The sequence below is a fragment of the Ceratotherium simum genome, chromosome 16, assembly GCF_057802395.1.
Source record: "Ceratotherium simum simum isolate JZ-2026a chromosome 16, ASM5780239v1, whole genome shotgun sequence".
Lineage (NCBI taxonomy): Eukaryota > Metazoa > Chordata > Mammalia > Perissodactyla > Rhinocerotidae > Ceratotherium > Ceratotherium simum.
The window spans coordinates 48,358,353-48,374,631 of record NC_141915.1 but is presented as its reverse complement, the minus strand read 5'-3'; the positions used below and the strand labels follow the sequence as shown (position 1 = coordinate 48,374,631).

At 35.1% G+C, this 16,279-nt stretch overlaps 1 protein-coding gene across 10 annotated transcripts in view; it reads right to left on the bottom strand.

The window, feature by feature from the left end:
• HELZ (helicase with zinc finger) overlaps nt 1-16,279 on the bottom strand; it is a 154,767-nt gene that overhangs the window by 69,597 nt on the left and 68,891 nt on the right. For 8 of the 10 annotated variants that reach the window (XM_087441462.1, XM_087441458.1, XM_087441459.1 and 5 more), the window contains 5 exons: nt 15,552-15,885; nt 14,555-14,685; nt 9,095-9,274; nt 8,452-8,556; nt 2,632-2,810 (listed from right to left, as the gene is read on the bottom strand). In XM_087441462.1, coding sequence (XP_087297588.1) covers nt 2,632-2,810; nt 8,452-8,556; nt 9,095-9,274; nt 14,555-14,685; nt 15,552-15,885 — 929 coding nt within the window. The remainder of the gene's footprint in view (nt 1-2,631; nt 2,811-8,451; nt 8,557-9,094; nt 9,275-14,554; nt 14,686-15,551; nt 15,886-16,279) is intronic. The other 2 variants (XM_087441463.1, XM_087441465.1) reach the window with 1 other exon arrangement.

The window sequence follows — 16,279 nt, the reverse complement described above, 5'->3', positions numbered from 1 at the left end:
TCACTGCTACAGCCACTCACACTGGGGCACAGGAATTTGTGTACAGAAAGGAGGAAAAAGCCCCTTTGCCCCTAAAAGGGGGGAAAGAGGCAAAATTCTCCTAGCTATCTCAATGCAGAGCAGGAAAAAGTTGTCCTCTACTGTCAACTCACCAAGCTAGGAAGAAGGGGGCCCTCTTTTTACTAGCATAGCAAAGAACACAAAGTACTTTCTCAACAGAATGATGAGTTATAAAACTCTCTGGATTAATCAGCTTCCTGTGAGTTGGCCAAGAACCTAACTTCTATTTCTATGAATATCAACAAGTTCCAAACAATCTGTTTTTACAACTTTCTAATGCAACTTGTTTTCAGGTTGGGAACTTTCTAAATCTTACTGACTTGCAGTAATAACCATGATCATCATCATCACCCATTCAAATGGCTATGGTTGACAGTACAAGTATCAATAACTGTTGTGTATTTACCAACAGTGGTCCAAGCATGATACAAACAATGCTGGAGAGAATTTGTCTTCTGTTCTACAAGACTAACTAAGGAAGATGACTATATAAATATAGAATCAAACTGGAAAAACTGAGACTAGTGAAAAACTAGTATTTTCATTAGATAACATTTTTTGTGTGTGTGAGGATGATCGGCCCTGAGCTAACATCTGCCAATCCTCCTCTTTTTTTGCTGAGGAAGACTGGCCCTGGGCTAACATCCATGCCTATCTTCCTCTACTTTATATGGGACACCGCCACAGCATGACTTGACAAGCGGTGCATCAGTGCGTGCTCGGGATCAGAACAGGCGAAGCCCAGGCAGCCGCACCAGAGCGCGCACACTTAACCACTTGCGCCACCGGGCCGGCCCCTAGATAACATTTTAATTAAACAGAGGTAGGGCTGGCCCGTGGCTTAGGGGTTAAGCTCGCGCGCTCTGCTGCTGGTGGCCTGGGTTCGGACCCTGGGCACGCACCGACGCATCGCTTCTCCGGCCATGCTGAGGCCGCGTCCCATGTACAGCAACTAGAAGGATGTGAAACTATGATGTACAACTATCTACTGGGGCTTTGGGGGAAAAAAATAAATAAATAAAATTATAAATTAATTAAACAGAGGTAGGCTTGAATCTGCAACTGCATAAATCATGAAATTGTTATAGCTATTGCCTAAGCTAGTAAAGGTAAACTGAATTAATCAAACTGAGTTAGCCTGAGCCTTGGTTTCCTTATCCGTAAAATAACCCTCCACAGGGTTGATAGAATTAAATGAAATAAAGTTTAATAACGCACAGAACAAAGCATGTAGTTGACTTCCAGTAAGTATTCTTCTGTACTCTTGCTCTTCAAAGCCATTCTTTACTCTTTCTCACAAAACTATACTGTTTAGGAGGTTTGGGTATTTAATCTATCTGGCAAATACGCAGAGTATAATCATAAAGTAATGAGACTGATTGTTAAATAAACATACCAAAATTTACATTTCAAATAAGTGTTGTTCCATTCAAAGAAGTCAGTTGGGAGGAAATATAACTCATTCCAATGATGCAGACATTGTTCAAAACATTTTTGAAACTCTGCTTTTGTAACTGCCCTCACCAGCCAGCTATGAGCTGCATGCACAAGAAAATAAGTCTCATTACACGAGAGGCACGTCTCTTTTTTTTTTTTACCCCTAATGGTATTGCTCAGTTTGGTCACCTACCTTATTTACCAGACATGTCTCAGAAAGATTCTAAAGCTTTTCTAAAATTAAATCTACCCTCAAAAAAGAAAGTTTGGCCACCATTCATTCATTTTAAGAAAAACAGAGGTTTATCAAGGGCCTCCAGGTGTCTATACTCTGGGCCAGGTGCCAGAAATACAAGGTGAAGAGAACAGTCTTTACATTCCAGGGACTCAAAAGAATTTGTCACTGGCTCTGAAAGCAATTCCAAAAGGAGAGAGCAAAAAAGTTTTGAGCGATGTCAACAATATAATATGGCAGGAATAAATGAATATTCTCTCAAAGAAACTACCTTAAAGTGATACCACTTTTTAATGGTTAAGTTCTGCCACATCTATCAGAACTTTTTGTCAACTTATATCTGCGCTTCATATAATATTAGTCTGGTTTTACAGTTTCTGTACTTAAATGTAATAATCTTAATAGTACGTCATAAACAAAAAACCTATCATAATTGTTGTCTCTACACTATATAACACAAAAGAATTTTAAAACGAAAACTTGAAAAAATTGTTAACACCAACACTGTCCAAATTTGAATTTTTCACATGATCACTAGTAAGTAAATACCATCTGATCAATTAGACAACAAATAGAATAGCAGTCACTAAAATGTCGAAACTAGGTGTTGACAGATTGTTTTCTGTAAAGGGCCAAACAGTATATATTTTAGGATTTGTTGGCCATACAATCTCTGTGGCGACTACTCAACTCAGCTGTTGTAGCACAAAAGCATCCAGAGATAACAAACAGGTAAGTAAGTGGGCATGGTTGTGTTCCACCCAATAAAACTTTATTTACATAAACAGAAAGTAGGCCAGATTTGGCCCTCAGGCTGCAGTTTGTCAAGTCCTGTTCTAAACCAGTGGAGAAGCCCTACACACACAGAGATAGCCCATCTGTGTCTTGAGTCAGCATACCAGGTTCAAGGTCCAACTGACAGAGGTACTGGGAAGTATTCAACGTAACAACAACCACTCTGTGTTTAAGAATATCTTCTTTCTGTGGCATCTGAAAGGTGGAATGTGCGCTTGAGATCAAACAGTACTGATGCACAACTGGGTGGACAGTCTTTACCCAGCGATTTCTGAAATATACCCTATAAAAAGAAGACAATAGTTCCTATTTATATTTATTAACATCTTTCCCGTATCTGATTATCAAAACATTGACATTATTATCTTAAGACTACAATATCTGGAAATTAACAAATAAATCTGATAACCGTTAACATTCTTCTGGATTTAGAATTTAACATACAACTGTGACTTCCCCTCACCAAAAAAAGATTCAAGCAGAAAGCATATGCTCTACCACAAAATATATATCTAATTATTTTTAAGTGTTCAGATTAATCTTACAACAGAATGACACATAAACAGTTTCTTAAGCATTACAGTTTTTTAAGTTCAAAACATTCCCATTTTGGAATTACTTTTTTGCTAGAATATTCTTATAAAAATATACTTTACTCGTATTTCAATTATCTACGCTAATAAAAAAATAGTGAACTGCATACTTACAACAGAAATTAAAAAGTTATTTGTATTTCACTTTAGAATATATTCTTATACCTATATTTTAAATAGACCTCTATCTAAGGTTCTGGAAATTCAAAAATAAATTTAAATTCTGGACAATCAGAAAATCTTAAGAAAGAGCATTCTTCCATTAACTGCAAAAGGAAAATATTAATAGGCCTCATACAATAGATTACTAAGATGGTACAGAGACAACTCATCTATCCATCTACCCACCCACCCACCATCTCTAACCCACCCATATAACAAAGATCTATTAGGTATCTACTATGCTCCAGCACAGAGGCAAATCACATGGCTTGCAAGCTTTCATAAAGGCTTTGGATTTACTCTGATTTTAACAGAAAGCCATCAGAGTTCTGACAGGGCAGTCACACGATTGACTTATGTTGTTAAAGGGCCCCTCTGTTTCTCTGGACAGAATACATAGTTTGTGGGGGAGGGCGCTTAGACAGTGGTGTGCTGGTAAACGTAGAACAACCAGCTTTTGTGGGGGAGACGGGCTGATCTGTAGTGTTTGCTGATTTCTGTGGTACAAAACCTACTACTACCATGGCCAATTTCAAGCTACCAACATGATGTCACTGAACATGAACTTGGGAAGACAACACATGATTGGCTCTCACAAACCAGTACAAGCTGGCTCCGACACATCACTGACTGGGACAGAGGTAGGGGCAGGGAACGGAAGCAGGGAGACCAGTTAGGAGGTTGTTGTAAGGATCCGGACAAAAAAAAGATGATACCTTGGACTAGGGTGGTAACAGTGGAGATGGGAAATTGGTTAGATTCACTATAATTCTGAGAGTAATGCTAACAGGATTTACTGATGAACTAGATGTGGAATTTAAGAGAAAAGATGATTCTATGCCTTTGAAACTGAATGAACGGCAGGGGTTGGTGTTTACAAAGGTGGTGAAAGGAAGGAACAGATTTGGGGTAGGAATTGAGAATTCAGTTTTGGACACGTTCAGTAGTAGATATCCAAGTGGAGACATCCAGTAAGGAGGGGGATATTTAACTTTGGAGTTCAGGAGAATGCCTGGGACAAGAAATATACAATTGGGATAACACTTAAACGTTGAGACTAGATGAGATCACCTGGAGAATAAGTGGAGATAAAAAAGAAACTAGTTGGAAGAATGATTATGGACCACTCCAACATTTAGAAGCTGGGAAAAGGAGAGGGATACAGTAAAGGAGACTGGGAAGCAGCAGTCAACGAAATAGGAAAGAACACAGGAGAGTGTGGAGAATCCAATCAAGGGACATAAACTTCCACGTCACTAAATTGTCTGGACATTTTCCAGGCCCATCAACTTACTTGACTTAGCAGCAACAGTTCTATGGCTGCTCCCTCCTTGAAACACTCTCTTCCCTCAGCTTCCATGACTCACCCTTCCCCTGATTTCCTTTCACATCTCTAAATCAGGGTTCCTCAAGGCTTAGTCTTCAGCACCTCCCTCTTCTCAAGCTCTGTTCTCTTGCCTGACAATCTCATCCAGGCTAATGGCTTCAATTACCACCAATACCCTGATGACTCACATGCTTTTCCCTCTCCAGCCTAGACCTCACCTCTGAGCTCCAGGATGCATATCCAACTGTTTATTTGACATCTGTCTCCTCTAGAATGTTTCAAAGGCAGCTCAAATGTAATACACACAAAACCTAATCTCACAATCTTCTAAAATGTGTTCTAGCCCCTCATGAAACACTTAAAAAACTGGTGACTGTCTTTTCTTTTAAGCAAAGTGAAAAAGAGGTATTTAATAAATGTCCCTAAATATAAATTACAATAGAGGAAAGTAAAGAAATGTATTTTTAAAACATCACTATGATAGGAAGGACAATAAACTTGGTGAAAGTAACCAGTATCACTTCTAAAAGATGTAAAAATTTTCAACAATATATTTTAATTCAGCAAAGCAGAATTTACTTTTAAATTTCATTTTACAAATTATCTGAAAAAACCATTTACAAATTATGATTCCATTAATATTAACTAAAGTATGTATATTTAAGTACATAGAAATTAAACTTCAAAATATTAGTAGTGTTTATCTCTGGCTGGTGAGATTACAGAAAATTCTTATTTCCTTCTTTGTGCTTTTCTATATTTTCTTACATGAAGATTTCACTGTAAAATTGAAAAAGCTGTTTTTCAAATTTCTTATCAAATCAAACTCTAAGCGCTGCTTCTTCCTCAAAGAAAAAATAGAAATTGAAGTTCTAAGTCTCACTACTGACTTTTTTGTAGTTACCTTGGAAAGCTACCTCAGGTTGAAGCTAGTTAGAATATAAAGTTTGATCATTAGGCCTATTTCCTTAAAAGTAAAATATTCTAGTGCTCACTTTAAAAAGATTTAAATATTTTCTCAGTACTTTCATTCTGTGCAACATTTAAGGTAGACACTCTTCTAAAAGATTATTTAAAACACATCCAACAACATTTTTCAAAATCGGAGAATTGATAGTGACAAGTGACACTTTCAAGTTCATAGCATAAAATGTATGTGACACCAACTAAGCAATTTACACATTTCTAGAAACAAACCGTTCACATATCCCACCTGAATTATAATGATACTTAAAACAGGAGATTATCTGGTAATATATAATTTTAATTCACTGAAATTTTATTCATGTATTGAATTCACATGCAATCAACACCCCCTCAAAACGTTATTACTTAAGATACTACAGAATGAGAAAGACCCGATCCAGAAGAAAATCTGTTTCTTTAAAGGTCTATATAAAACAACAAATTTCTTCTATTTGCCCAGAAAGCAGTAAATGCATGCTTTCTCCACAGATAACCTCTATCTACTAAGTGATAACTCTGCCAGAACCAGAAACTGATCTTCAGAATCATACACAGAAAGAAACTGTTTTCTTCTCTATTCCGTTTAAAAATCTTCTAATGAAGTAAGAAGTAAAAAGTAAAACTAAATGTAATCTAAAATGGTTTCTAAAACCTCCATCTCCAAATATTTTAAGCTCGACTCCTGGCAACTAATAGAATTTTATACATTTTAACCCTGAGTGTGTATATTTAAACATATTTACTTCATTAACTATTTAACGTTTAATGACTATTTTCATACTTGATCACATTTACCAGGGTCCCCTCTAAACTATACTCTGAAGAAGGCAAAGTCTCCATCACTCCTACTCTACAGAGACATCACATCTTCAGGGTCATATATGGACACTTAGTGCCCTCTTGTGTTCTTTCCCCTGAATCCTGGGACAATTCAGATAAAGCTGATCTCCTCAGAGTACTCAGTCGTTCTAATTTTCTCTATTCCATCTCCCATACCTCTCATGTTTGTTGTCCTTTAGGAAAATTATAAATTAATCTGAGTTAATGTAATAATAAATGGTTCTAATAAATCCTAACATTTCAATGCATTAATCCTCCTAGGAAATATATTCACAAGTTAACACTTTTTCCAAAGAGAAAACTATGGTGAAAATGTAGGGCCATACAAAGAAAATATTTGGAGAAGTCAAGCCTTTTCTTATTTTATTCCATTTACTAAGAGAAATAACATGAAATTTGTATTTAAATATATTTAAATATTTTTCCATCTTGGACTGAACCACTTAAAACTTGCAGAGAGGTGAGATTTTCTGCTAGAGGGCAAGTTTTTGTATTTGGGCCACTACAACTATACACATACCCTATTGGAACATAACTTCTTATTCCACATATTTAAATGCACTATATGTTGGATTATAAGCCCCCATGGGAAATTTTCCAAGGGAAAAGCTAAACATAATGCTACCCAAATGATGGATTTTAATGTTTATCAACAACAGTTCTACTGCCCCAAATGTCAAATGACCTATGCCAGGCTGACCAAGATTTGAGGGGCCTTTACTCCACTGTTTCCAAGCCAAGTACACTATGATAATTGAGACTGCCATAGTTCCTACATAACATACACACACAAACATAAACACTCACACACACACTCTACCAACGACAAAAGCAAACACAACAAACATCTCCATTAAAGTAAGAACACTCACAGCAAAAATGCTACTAACTACTCAATTTCTACTATTGAACTAAAAAAGATTAGAATCTGAAGCAAACTAGTTATTGATGAATTTCTCTATTGGTAAATACCATATTTTCATTTATACTGATTGCATACATGTGATAGTTTCTTATTAAATACAACTGGATTCTACTTAAAATAATTATTCCTGCTCTAATCTGTCTTCCTGAGGGAAAACAAAGTATGGCATAAAAACCTGTGTTAACAGGCCATATCACTTTTTTCTCTTTTGTTCTTTTTAATGCAATTGTAAAATCATTCAAATGGCTTTGGTTATGGTTGTTAAATAATTAAATAGCATAATCTCATTTTTCCATGCCTAGACTCAACTAGAAATAAAAAGTTAGTGAATTGTAATTCAAAGGTGTGGTTAGAAATTAATTTGTAAACAATAATTGTATTTGAATAACATAGGGCATGACATATTAGTTGTAAAATGGCAAAACTAAACATTAATTCATATAACAATGAAAGCAAATGGTATAATAAACAACCATTTAATGATTCTTTATTGTTTTCTGAAGAAAAGGATTTTATTCCCCCCAATCTTGTATTTAAGTACATTTCATATACACTCAAGAGGACCTTTCAATATTAACCTAAAATTTTCTTTAACACTGTTTCTTAAATGATAGCAAAAAGTTATAATACCAGTCAATTACATTTTGTTGAAGAAATCACTTCAATATTTCATGCTTTTCTAATATGCAGCTTCTATGAAATTACCTACATGATCACAGTCGAAATTTTATTTCCATAAAGAACTATCACTGCATGACTACTCTGCCATGCAAAATATGCTAGAATTTTAATTAAATTTGATTTAATGATATTTATATTATTTCATTATTTTAGAGGTACACATCAAAATCGGCTCAGACTGTTAACAACATTTTTACATACAAAACTTAAAAAAGGATGTCTTTCTTTTTACTTAATGTTTAAGAAATGAATGGTCAAAGATTTTTAAATTTTTCCTTAATTTAAATGGTTTCTTCAAAACGCATAACCTCCAAATGCCAATGCACAGTTAAAGATTTTGGTTTTCTCGAAGTTACTAAAATCTTTACAGACACCTTTTCTTAAGAATAATAAAGTATGATACAGATACATAATAAGCCTTAAAAAATACCTGAGAGGTCTTGCCTGGGGATTGCCTGCTTCTACATATGGATGTAAATAATCCTTTATGTAGAGATCAGCAGCACTATTAGAATGGGTGCAAATGAGAATCCTGCTGAAATAAATGGTGCAAATAAAAAGAATGATAAAACACAAAACTATTCAAGCAATATAACACCAAAAAAAAAAGCAGTGGCCATCTTAATATTACACATTTTCCTCAACCTACTCAGTAACCTCTAACGTATTATTCAATGATGCTGTTAGAAAATTAAATTACTCTTTAAGCTGTAAAGGAAATAAGTTCTCCCAAATTATTTTTAAATCTATCATATAAAATTATTTTTAAAAAGCCCAACTCTTTTGGCTCTAACATATATCACAATTCCTTAGCAGACTTGGAGTTTTGGTGGCTATTTAAAAGCTATCATTCTCTACGTTGTCAATTTTTAAAAACAGTATGTTTTAAGAGAATTCAAATTTTAGTGCTTTGGGGTTTGAGTGTGGGTCTTTTTCTTTCTTTTTAAATTTCCTTTTTAAGTAAATTAATTTTAATTGTCTGGATGAAAATTGTCTTGCTAGCCCTCGTTTTGTATTCACGACAGAGGCTGTGCCCTACTAATTGCATCGGAGCACATGCAACACCATCTCACCTGGTCTCCTGTTGCTGGAGAATGTGCTTGACAGCCTGAGCTAGAGTGAATGTTTTGCCTGTCCCATAGGGTCCGATGATGAGAACAGGAGGCAGCTGTATTGAAAGTGGCGTTGTAATGGCTAGAACAGCCTCTTTCTGTTTTGCATTTAGCCGAGGATCCAACTGTTCATCCCACTGTCTATAGAAAATAAAAATTTAAGTTATTTTAAATGTTTGCATCTTATTAATAAACAGAACACAACACACAAATATCCTGAATTTCCCTGAGCCATTAAAAATACTGAAACAGCATAGCACCTATAAAAACAAATGCTTCTTCTAAAACTATTCTTTAGAAAACTACCCAACAGAGTTGGTGTAGCGTGTTTTACTATGTTGATCAAAACCCGCTTTAGTTATCTTGCCCTATTCCAAGTGCAAAAAGATTTTGATAAATAACCTAAAGACATTACACACTTCTAGTCTAGTTGCTGCCAAGTCTCTAAATAGTAATGGCAATGTCTCAAAAATGTAATTTCCCTCTGTTACATAAAAGCATTAGAAAAGTTTTTTCTGGTAATAATGAAGTAGTAGCTTCTTTGCATAGCAAATAAAATGTAAAAGGGAAACTAACTGATTTTCAAACTATAATCCATTGAAAGATCTCTTAGTAAAGTTTAAAACAAAGGAAAAAGAAAAAACCTGTATGTCCCTGGTTAAGAAATATCAAACTTTTACAAAATTCTTAATTCAGAAAATAGCAGGTTATTTTTAACGGCCAAACAATATGAAATGTTTTCTCATATTTTCACACACACAAATAATATACATAGGTCATATCTTTCGGGGTAGAGAACAGCTGTCATGGTAGCACAAATGGCTGCCGTAATGAGATCTATCTTACTAGTGTCCCTTCTATGACTTGGCTAAGTTTCGAAGATTTAAATGGACAGCAGATGCTGAAAGGAATCAAACCAAGTGGAGAATCAACAGCATTCTTTCTCACAACTACAATTAAAATACTAAATATCGCAACAACTATGGTAAAAATGATAGGGATGTGAACCAAAATAGGAAGGGAGTATAAAGAGACTCAGAAAATTTGCAAAGTGCCTAGAAAATAATCTGGAAATAGGAGGACAGTTTAAACAGGAAAATTCCCACTCTGTGAGGCTATACTTGACTTAAATCAGAAGCTAGTTATTTATGGAAAATCTTCTTAACATTTCCAGTTTTAAAAAATTATAACTAATGCTATATTATTATAGATAATTTCAAACAAATAAAATTCTCCTAAAAAATGTGAAACATTAGAAAACAAACTTTGCCCATACAAACATTCCATTACTTATTTTTCAGAAATTTAGAATTTGATTAAAAAACAAAAGGACTCTGACCAGTGGCACTACATTTCCTGGAAGCCGTTCACTAAAGCTCAAGTATTTTACTGCAAAGAGTCCCTCAGCATTAACCAGCTTATTTACTCATAATTCTGGGAGCACCTAGCAATGTTCCATCTTCTATAAATGAGGAAATTGCTTTAGGTAATTGCTAAGACCAGACCTAATATATGTGGACAACATTGTGGTGTGGTTACCCCAAAACTATCCAGAGCACCCTTCTCTGCCTTCCTCTACCATTGAGCCTAGACAAACGTAACACTCCATTTCCCAGCCTCCTCTGCTGGAGACACAATTCTGGTCAATGAATAAGAAGTCGTCTCTCAGAAGGGGTTCTATACCCAACAGAACAAAAAAAAAAAGCCTCACTAGAAGAAATCTCTTCTTGCTCCTTGACCTTCCTCCTTCACCTGGCTGGAATGAACTCGTAGTAAATAAAATTGCAGCAGCCATCTTATAATCATGAGGCAACAGGCATCAAGAAGAAAACCAATATGCTCAATATGGCAGAGAGGAGTGGGAGACTTTGGTACCTGATGGCACTGCTGAGCCCCTGCACCAGCCCTGGACCACCTACCTCTGGGCTTCTATCTCTACTTGTTCAAGCCACAGTAAACTGTTGCTTGCATCCATACCTGACCACTATGATTCTATGATACCTGACCCCAACAGTTCCTTTATCTGTACGTGGAGATAATGATACTTGCATCAGATGGTTATTTTAAAATCAAATAAGATAATGCATGCAAGCTGCTTAGAAAAATAACTGAACAATAAGTGCTCAATTAATGTTTGGTTCTATACTAAAATATTTTCTGAGGATTTCAGAAGAATGAGATATTACTTGACCAGTACACATTTTCAAAAAACAAACAAAAAAATGTTTTAAAAACACCCTCTAATCTTTCAAATTTGGGGACTTTAATGAACTTATGAATGAGATAGATTAGATTATATATATAAGTATAAATCTAAGAGATTAATGACAGATTTACAGGTATAATTCTAAAATATGTCAGCATCTCTTTATTTTATTTATATAGCCCATTCTACTCATCAACTGTTTCAGTGTAAATAAATGCTTCAGAGCAGATCAGAAACTCTATCAATGTTGGTCATCTCTACAGCTTCTGGTCATGAATGATGAACATTTATAGAAGGCCAATGAGTAAAAACAAATTGTCTGTATTTACTGCACCACCTGCTTAATAAAGGGAAGAAGATTTACAATATACATGCTGATAAGAGTCATCTCTGATTTTCACAATTTAAAACAATATAGTCTCCAAGTTTATTCTGAATAAAATAAGAGTTATTTTATTCCCTGAACCAAATTAATTCAAAGTTCTTTTTTTCCCCTGGTCTAATGCATTGTTATAATTAATTTATAAGATACATACTCAAGAACATTTTCTCAACTTCATTTATCTGTCTATACTTCATCTTACTCCAGAAAGGATTTTAATTGGCTAATGGTTTCTCACTATGTTCCTAGACCCAGACATATTTTAATTACTATTTAAATTACAGGGGTATGAAATCTCCTCCTACTTGAAAGTTTTCTGCTACTTGTCATTTTCTTAGTTACTTCTGCTGTTAACACTTACAATCACTGGTATTTGAATATACTGTTATATACAATATAATTTTCAGAAGTGAGCATATCAAGTAAACATCTAAAAGTTTAGTGGTACAGCCTCACATTTGAAACCCTCATTTTCTTCTTTAAACTTGAAATTCTGATTAACTTAAATGTGTCACATATTAATAATGTGCAAGGCCCTGTTGGAGAGTCAAAGATAAGTAAGACATGGTCACTTCCTTTAAAAAGCTCAGGGTCTAATGAAAACAGTAGAAATATATGTAATTGAAAAAAATTAATTTGAAAGAAATTATGCTTCAAAGCACAAAACTGACTGAACCTAGCACACAGTAAGGATCAATAAACATTTGCTGAAATAATGAAATGAAGGGTTAGGTTCATCTACTTGAAGGAGAGAGCACTTGAGCTAGACTAAATCTAAAGGACAGGTAAATCTTCAATAGATCAATATTGAGCAAAGATTATTTCATGGGGGGAAAATCACAGATAAGAAGACAGGGCTGAGGAAGGGGCACATGCAGAGTTTCACATATAAAGCTTCAGTTTGGCAAGATGAAAAAGTTCCAGAGACTAATTGCACAACAATGTGAACATACTTAACACTACTGAACTGTGCACTTAAAAATGGCTAAGATGGTAAGTTTTACATTATGTAGATTTTACCACAATTTTAAAAATTTTTTAAAGAATTTTTAAAAAGATAAGGAGGCGGGGCCGGCCTGGTGGCATTGTGGTTAAGTTCACGCACTCAGCTTCAGTGGCCGGGGGTTCACAGGTTCAAATCCCGTGTGCAGACCGACGCATCGCTCATCAAGCCATACTGTGGCAGGCGTCCCACATATAAAGTAGAGGAAGATGGGCACGGATGTTACTGCAGGGCCAATATTCCTCAGCAAAAAGAGGAGGATCAGCAACAGATGTTAGCTAAGGGCCAATCTTCCTCACCAAAAAATTAAAAAAGATAAGGAGGCAAATAAGAGTAGGGCAAATGAAAGAAACTTCAACGTAATTCAATATGGCTAGAGCAGAGGGATTTAGAGGGAGAAAGTGGGTGTCAAGTAGAAAAAAGTAAAAGAAATGTGAAAAGATACTGTTGGAAAGCGCTGTAAATGAGACTACATAATAAGAGTTTTGTATTAGGCTGCTCAGACTTTATCTAATATTAAGAAGAAGCCTTCAGAGATTTGTAAGCAGTAAAAAGAAATGATTATTTTAGCAAACTAACTCTGGAACAAATATGTAGGATGGACCACAGAACAGAGACGGAAGACCCACTCACTAGAAGGCTACTGAAATAGTCCAGCTCTAAATTAAGCACTGGCTGTAAGAATGGAAAGGGAAGGATGCAGAGAAGCTGAATCAAATGAGAACTGAGAAGATGCCACTGGATGTTTACAGTTAGTAGATCACCGATTACTTTCAGGAGAGCAAGGAGGTAAAAAACAGAGATTACAGGATGAATAAATAAGAATACTGGAAATACGTAGACTATTCCTGCTCAACAATTTTGGCGGTAAAAAGAAGAATGGGGAAAGGATAGTAAGGGTAAGTGAAAACAAGGGAGAATTTATTTGATTTTGTGGTGTAAGGCATATTTTGCTTTGTTCTGTTTTTAGAACCAAGAAGAAATGGAATTTGAGAGGAAGAGACATATGCCACTTCTAGGCCTGGCATAAAAATTTCCCACATGATGCTCTGTGTTCACTCTTCCCCTGTCTGCCAGCTGGATGTCAATACCGAGGGTGACCTCGGAAACCACTTATTGAAGATACCAGAGCCTCAATCAGTGATAGAACAGGGCTACCCTAACATGATTGGATTGACACAAGGGATAAATGAACTTCTATTGTGTAGAGCTGTGAGATTTTTCTTAAAAAGTGGAGTGAGCTGAGCATCGGCAGGGACCAAAAGGATAAAACCCAGTCAAAGGATGAAAAGAAAGATGCAGTCATACAGCTATCACTGCTGTTAGTCTGGAAACAAAACAGAAGTATATTTAATTCCATGTAAAGACGTGCCAAAGAGAATTTAAGCAGAAAAATATTTACACACAACTTGAGAGCAGTTTCTGAAGTAGTATCTTCTATGGTACTTTCTCCATTTTCCTAAATTATAAAAATGTCTTCTATACTCAAAAATTATTTTAAATTAACTATTTGAACCACTTTAGAAAGGTTCTAATTTTCCCATTCAACTTCTACTCAGAAATATTCCTAAACTGCTTGGCATCCTATCAAATCAAGGCTGTTGAGAAAAGCAATAGAACTCATTTAGACTGAGGGAAAGTGAAGAAAATACATGATGAACCTCAAATGTTTCATTCAAAGGGTTCTTTTACTCTCCTTTCTCAACTAATAACATGTCTCCTGAAGAATATAGGCAAACATTCTTAACAAAAGTATGTTTGAGTTATTTGATACAGATATTCAATTTAACATTAACATAACTTCTTTCAATGATATCTCTCTCTCTTTACCTGTTAGGACTCCAAGGTATAGTTGGAGTCATAGTGATGTCTGGAAATAAAACCCCATTGTCCTTGATCCTGTCTAGTGCATAATGCATTTCACAGAGGGGTAATCGATTTAATTGAAACTGAAGTTCAACCTGAAATATAAAATAAAAAAAAATTTTTTAAAGCATTAAAGCAAACCAATGCTTACAGCTTGTTAGAAAACTCGGTGGAGATAACCTTTAGGGGGGCCAAGTTTAGAGATTCTTTTAAAGTATAATCATATTCTAACAATAATTATTATGGCTAATATTTGCTTTGTTTATTTAGTACCAGGCACTGTAATATGCACCTCATAGATTACTTCACTCAATAGTACCAACGTTGTACATGCTAGAACTAACTTTGTTTTACATCTAAAGAAACTGAGGTACTTGTAAATTACTTAACCTCTAAATAAAAGTTATCTGATTCCACCATTCCTATGAAGAATATATCTGATAAAATCAACAGAACATCTGTGAAACAGCACCTCTCAAGTGATAAAAACCAGGCCTACGACACTGAATCAATTTACTATGAATGAATAATATTCACCAAATTTTATGTTTAAAAACAAAAAAGATTAGCTTTCCAGGTAAATATGGCAGATTGAACACACAGTTCACCTAAAAATCCACAAAGATAAAGAGAACAGGAGCAAATACAATTTCAGATGACAATTGTCCCCAGGATATAGCTTAGTTTCTTTTAATCTGTTCTTCCTTTGTTGATTTAAAACTCTAATCAGAAAGCTTGACCCTGTATAAAACTGGAACATTTTAGATGTTACTTAGATTAAAGAGAATCGATTTTCTCTAAGAGTTACCAGAGGTCCAATTCTCCACCCACCAGTGCAACACTTCAAAGTCAACTGCACTTCTGGTTATGGCAGAAAAGGAAAACCAAACCAGAAGAAGAGTATCAGCTGACAAGTAGGCTACAGACAACCACAGTTAAGTTGCCATACTTCAAAACATACCTGTGTGTCATAATCAGGTCGAAGATTAAGTTCTTCACAGCATTCCCTGGATATCCTTAAAAATATATACTCTTTTGTTTTCTCTTCAATAGTAGCTTCATAAACCTTCTCTTTGGTTCCCTGGGTCTGTACTAACTTCTCTTTAGGGACTGGTAATAAATAAACAGCATTGACTTTGGTCATCACCAGTCGTCCAGCCAAAGTATCTTCAGAAAGTGTTTTAGTAAGCTTAAAGCGACCAAAAAGTTGTCCATTCTGAGCATACTTTGCACCTCCAGAAACTCCAGTGAGCATGAAGCTTGCTAGAATCTGCAATTGCACTTTAAGGTTGAACCTAAATCAGAAGTAGAAAATGAGTTTGAATATTTTACATCAAAATCATAAAATCTAGAAGAGTAAAACAAAACAAATATAAACATACAAAAAATTAAAACTTTATTATCAATTCCACTCCATTGAGCAACAAACTATATACTATCTTTCTGCCTTTAATCCAAGCTAGAAACTACAAAACATTTTTTTAAAGTGAATAAACTTTCATGCAAGTTATATACAGATGCATACTTAGTTGTGTTGAAGAATACACATATTTTTAAGTCTGAGCATTTAAAATGAAGTAAGATTTTTTAATAAAACGAAATATTATGTATTAATTAAGATGAAAGTCTGTTTGAACACACCACTGGGACAGACACGTAAGACTTTAAAATCACTTAAAACCAGAAAGA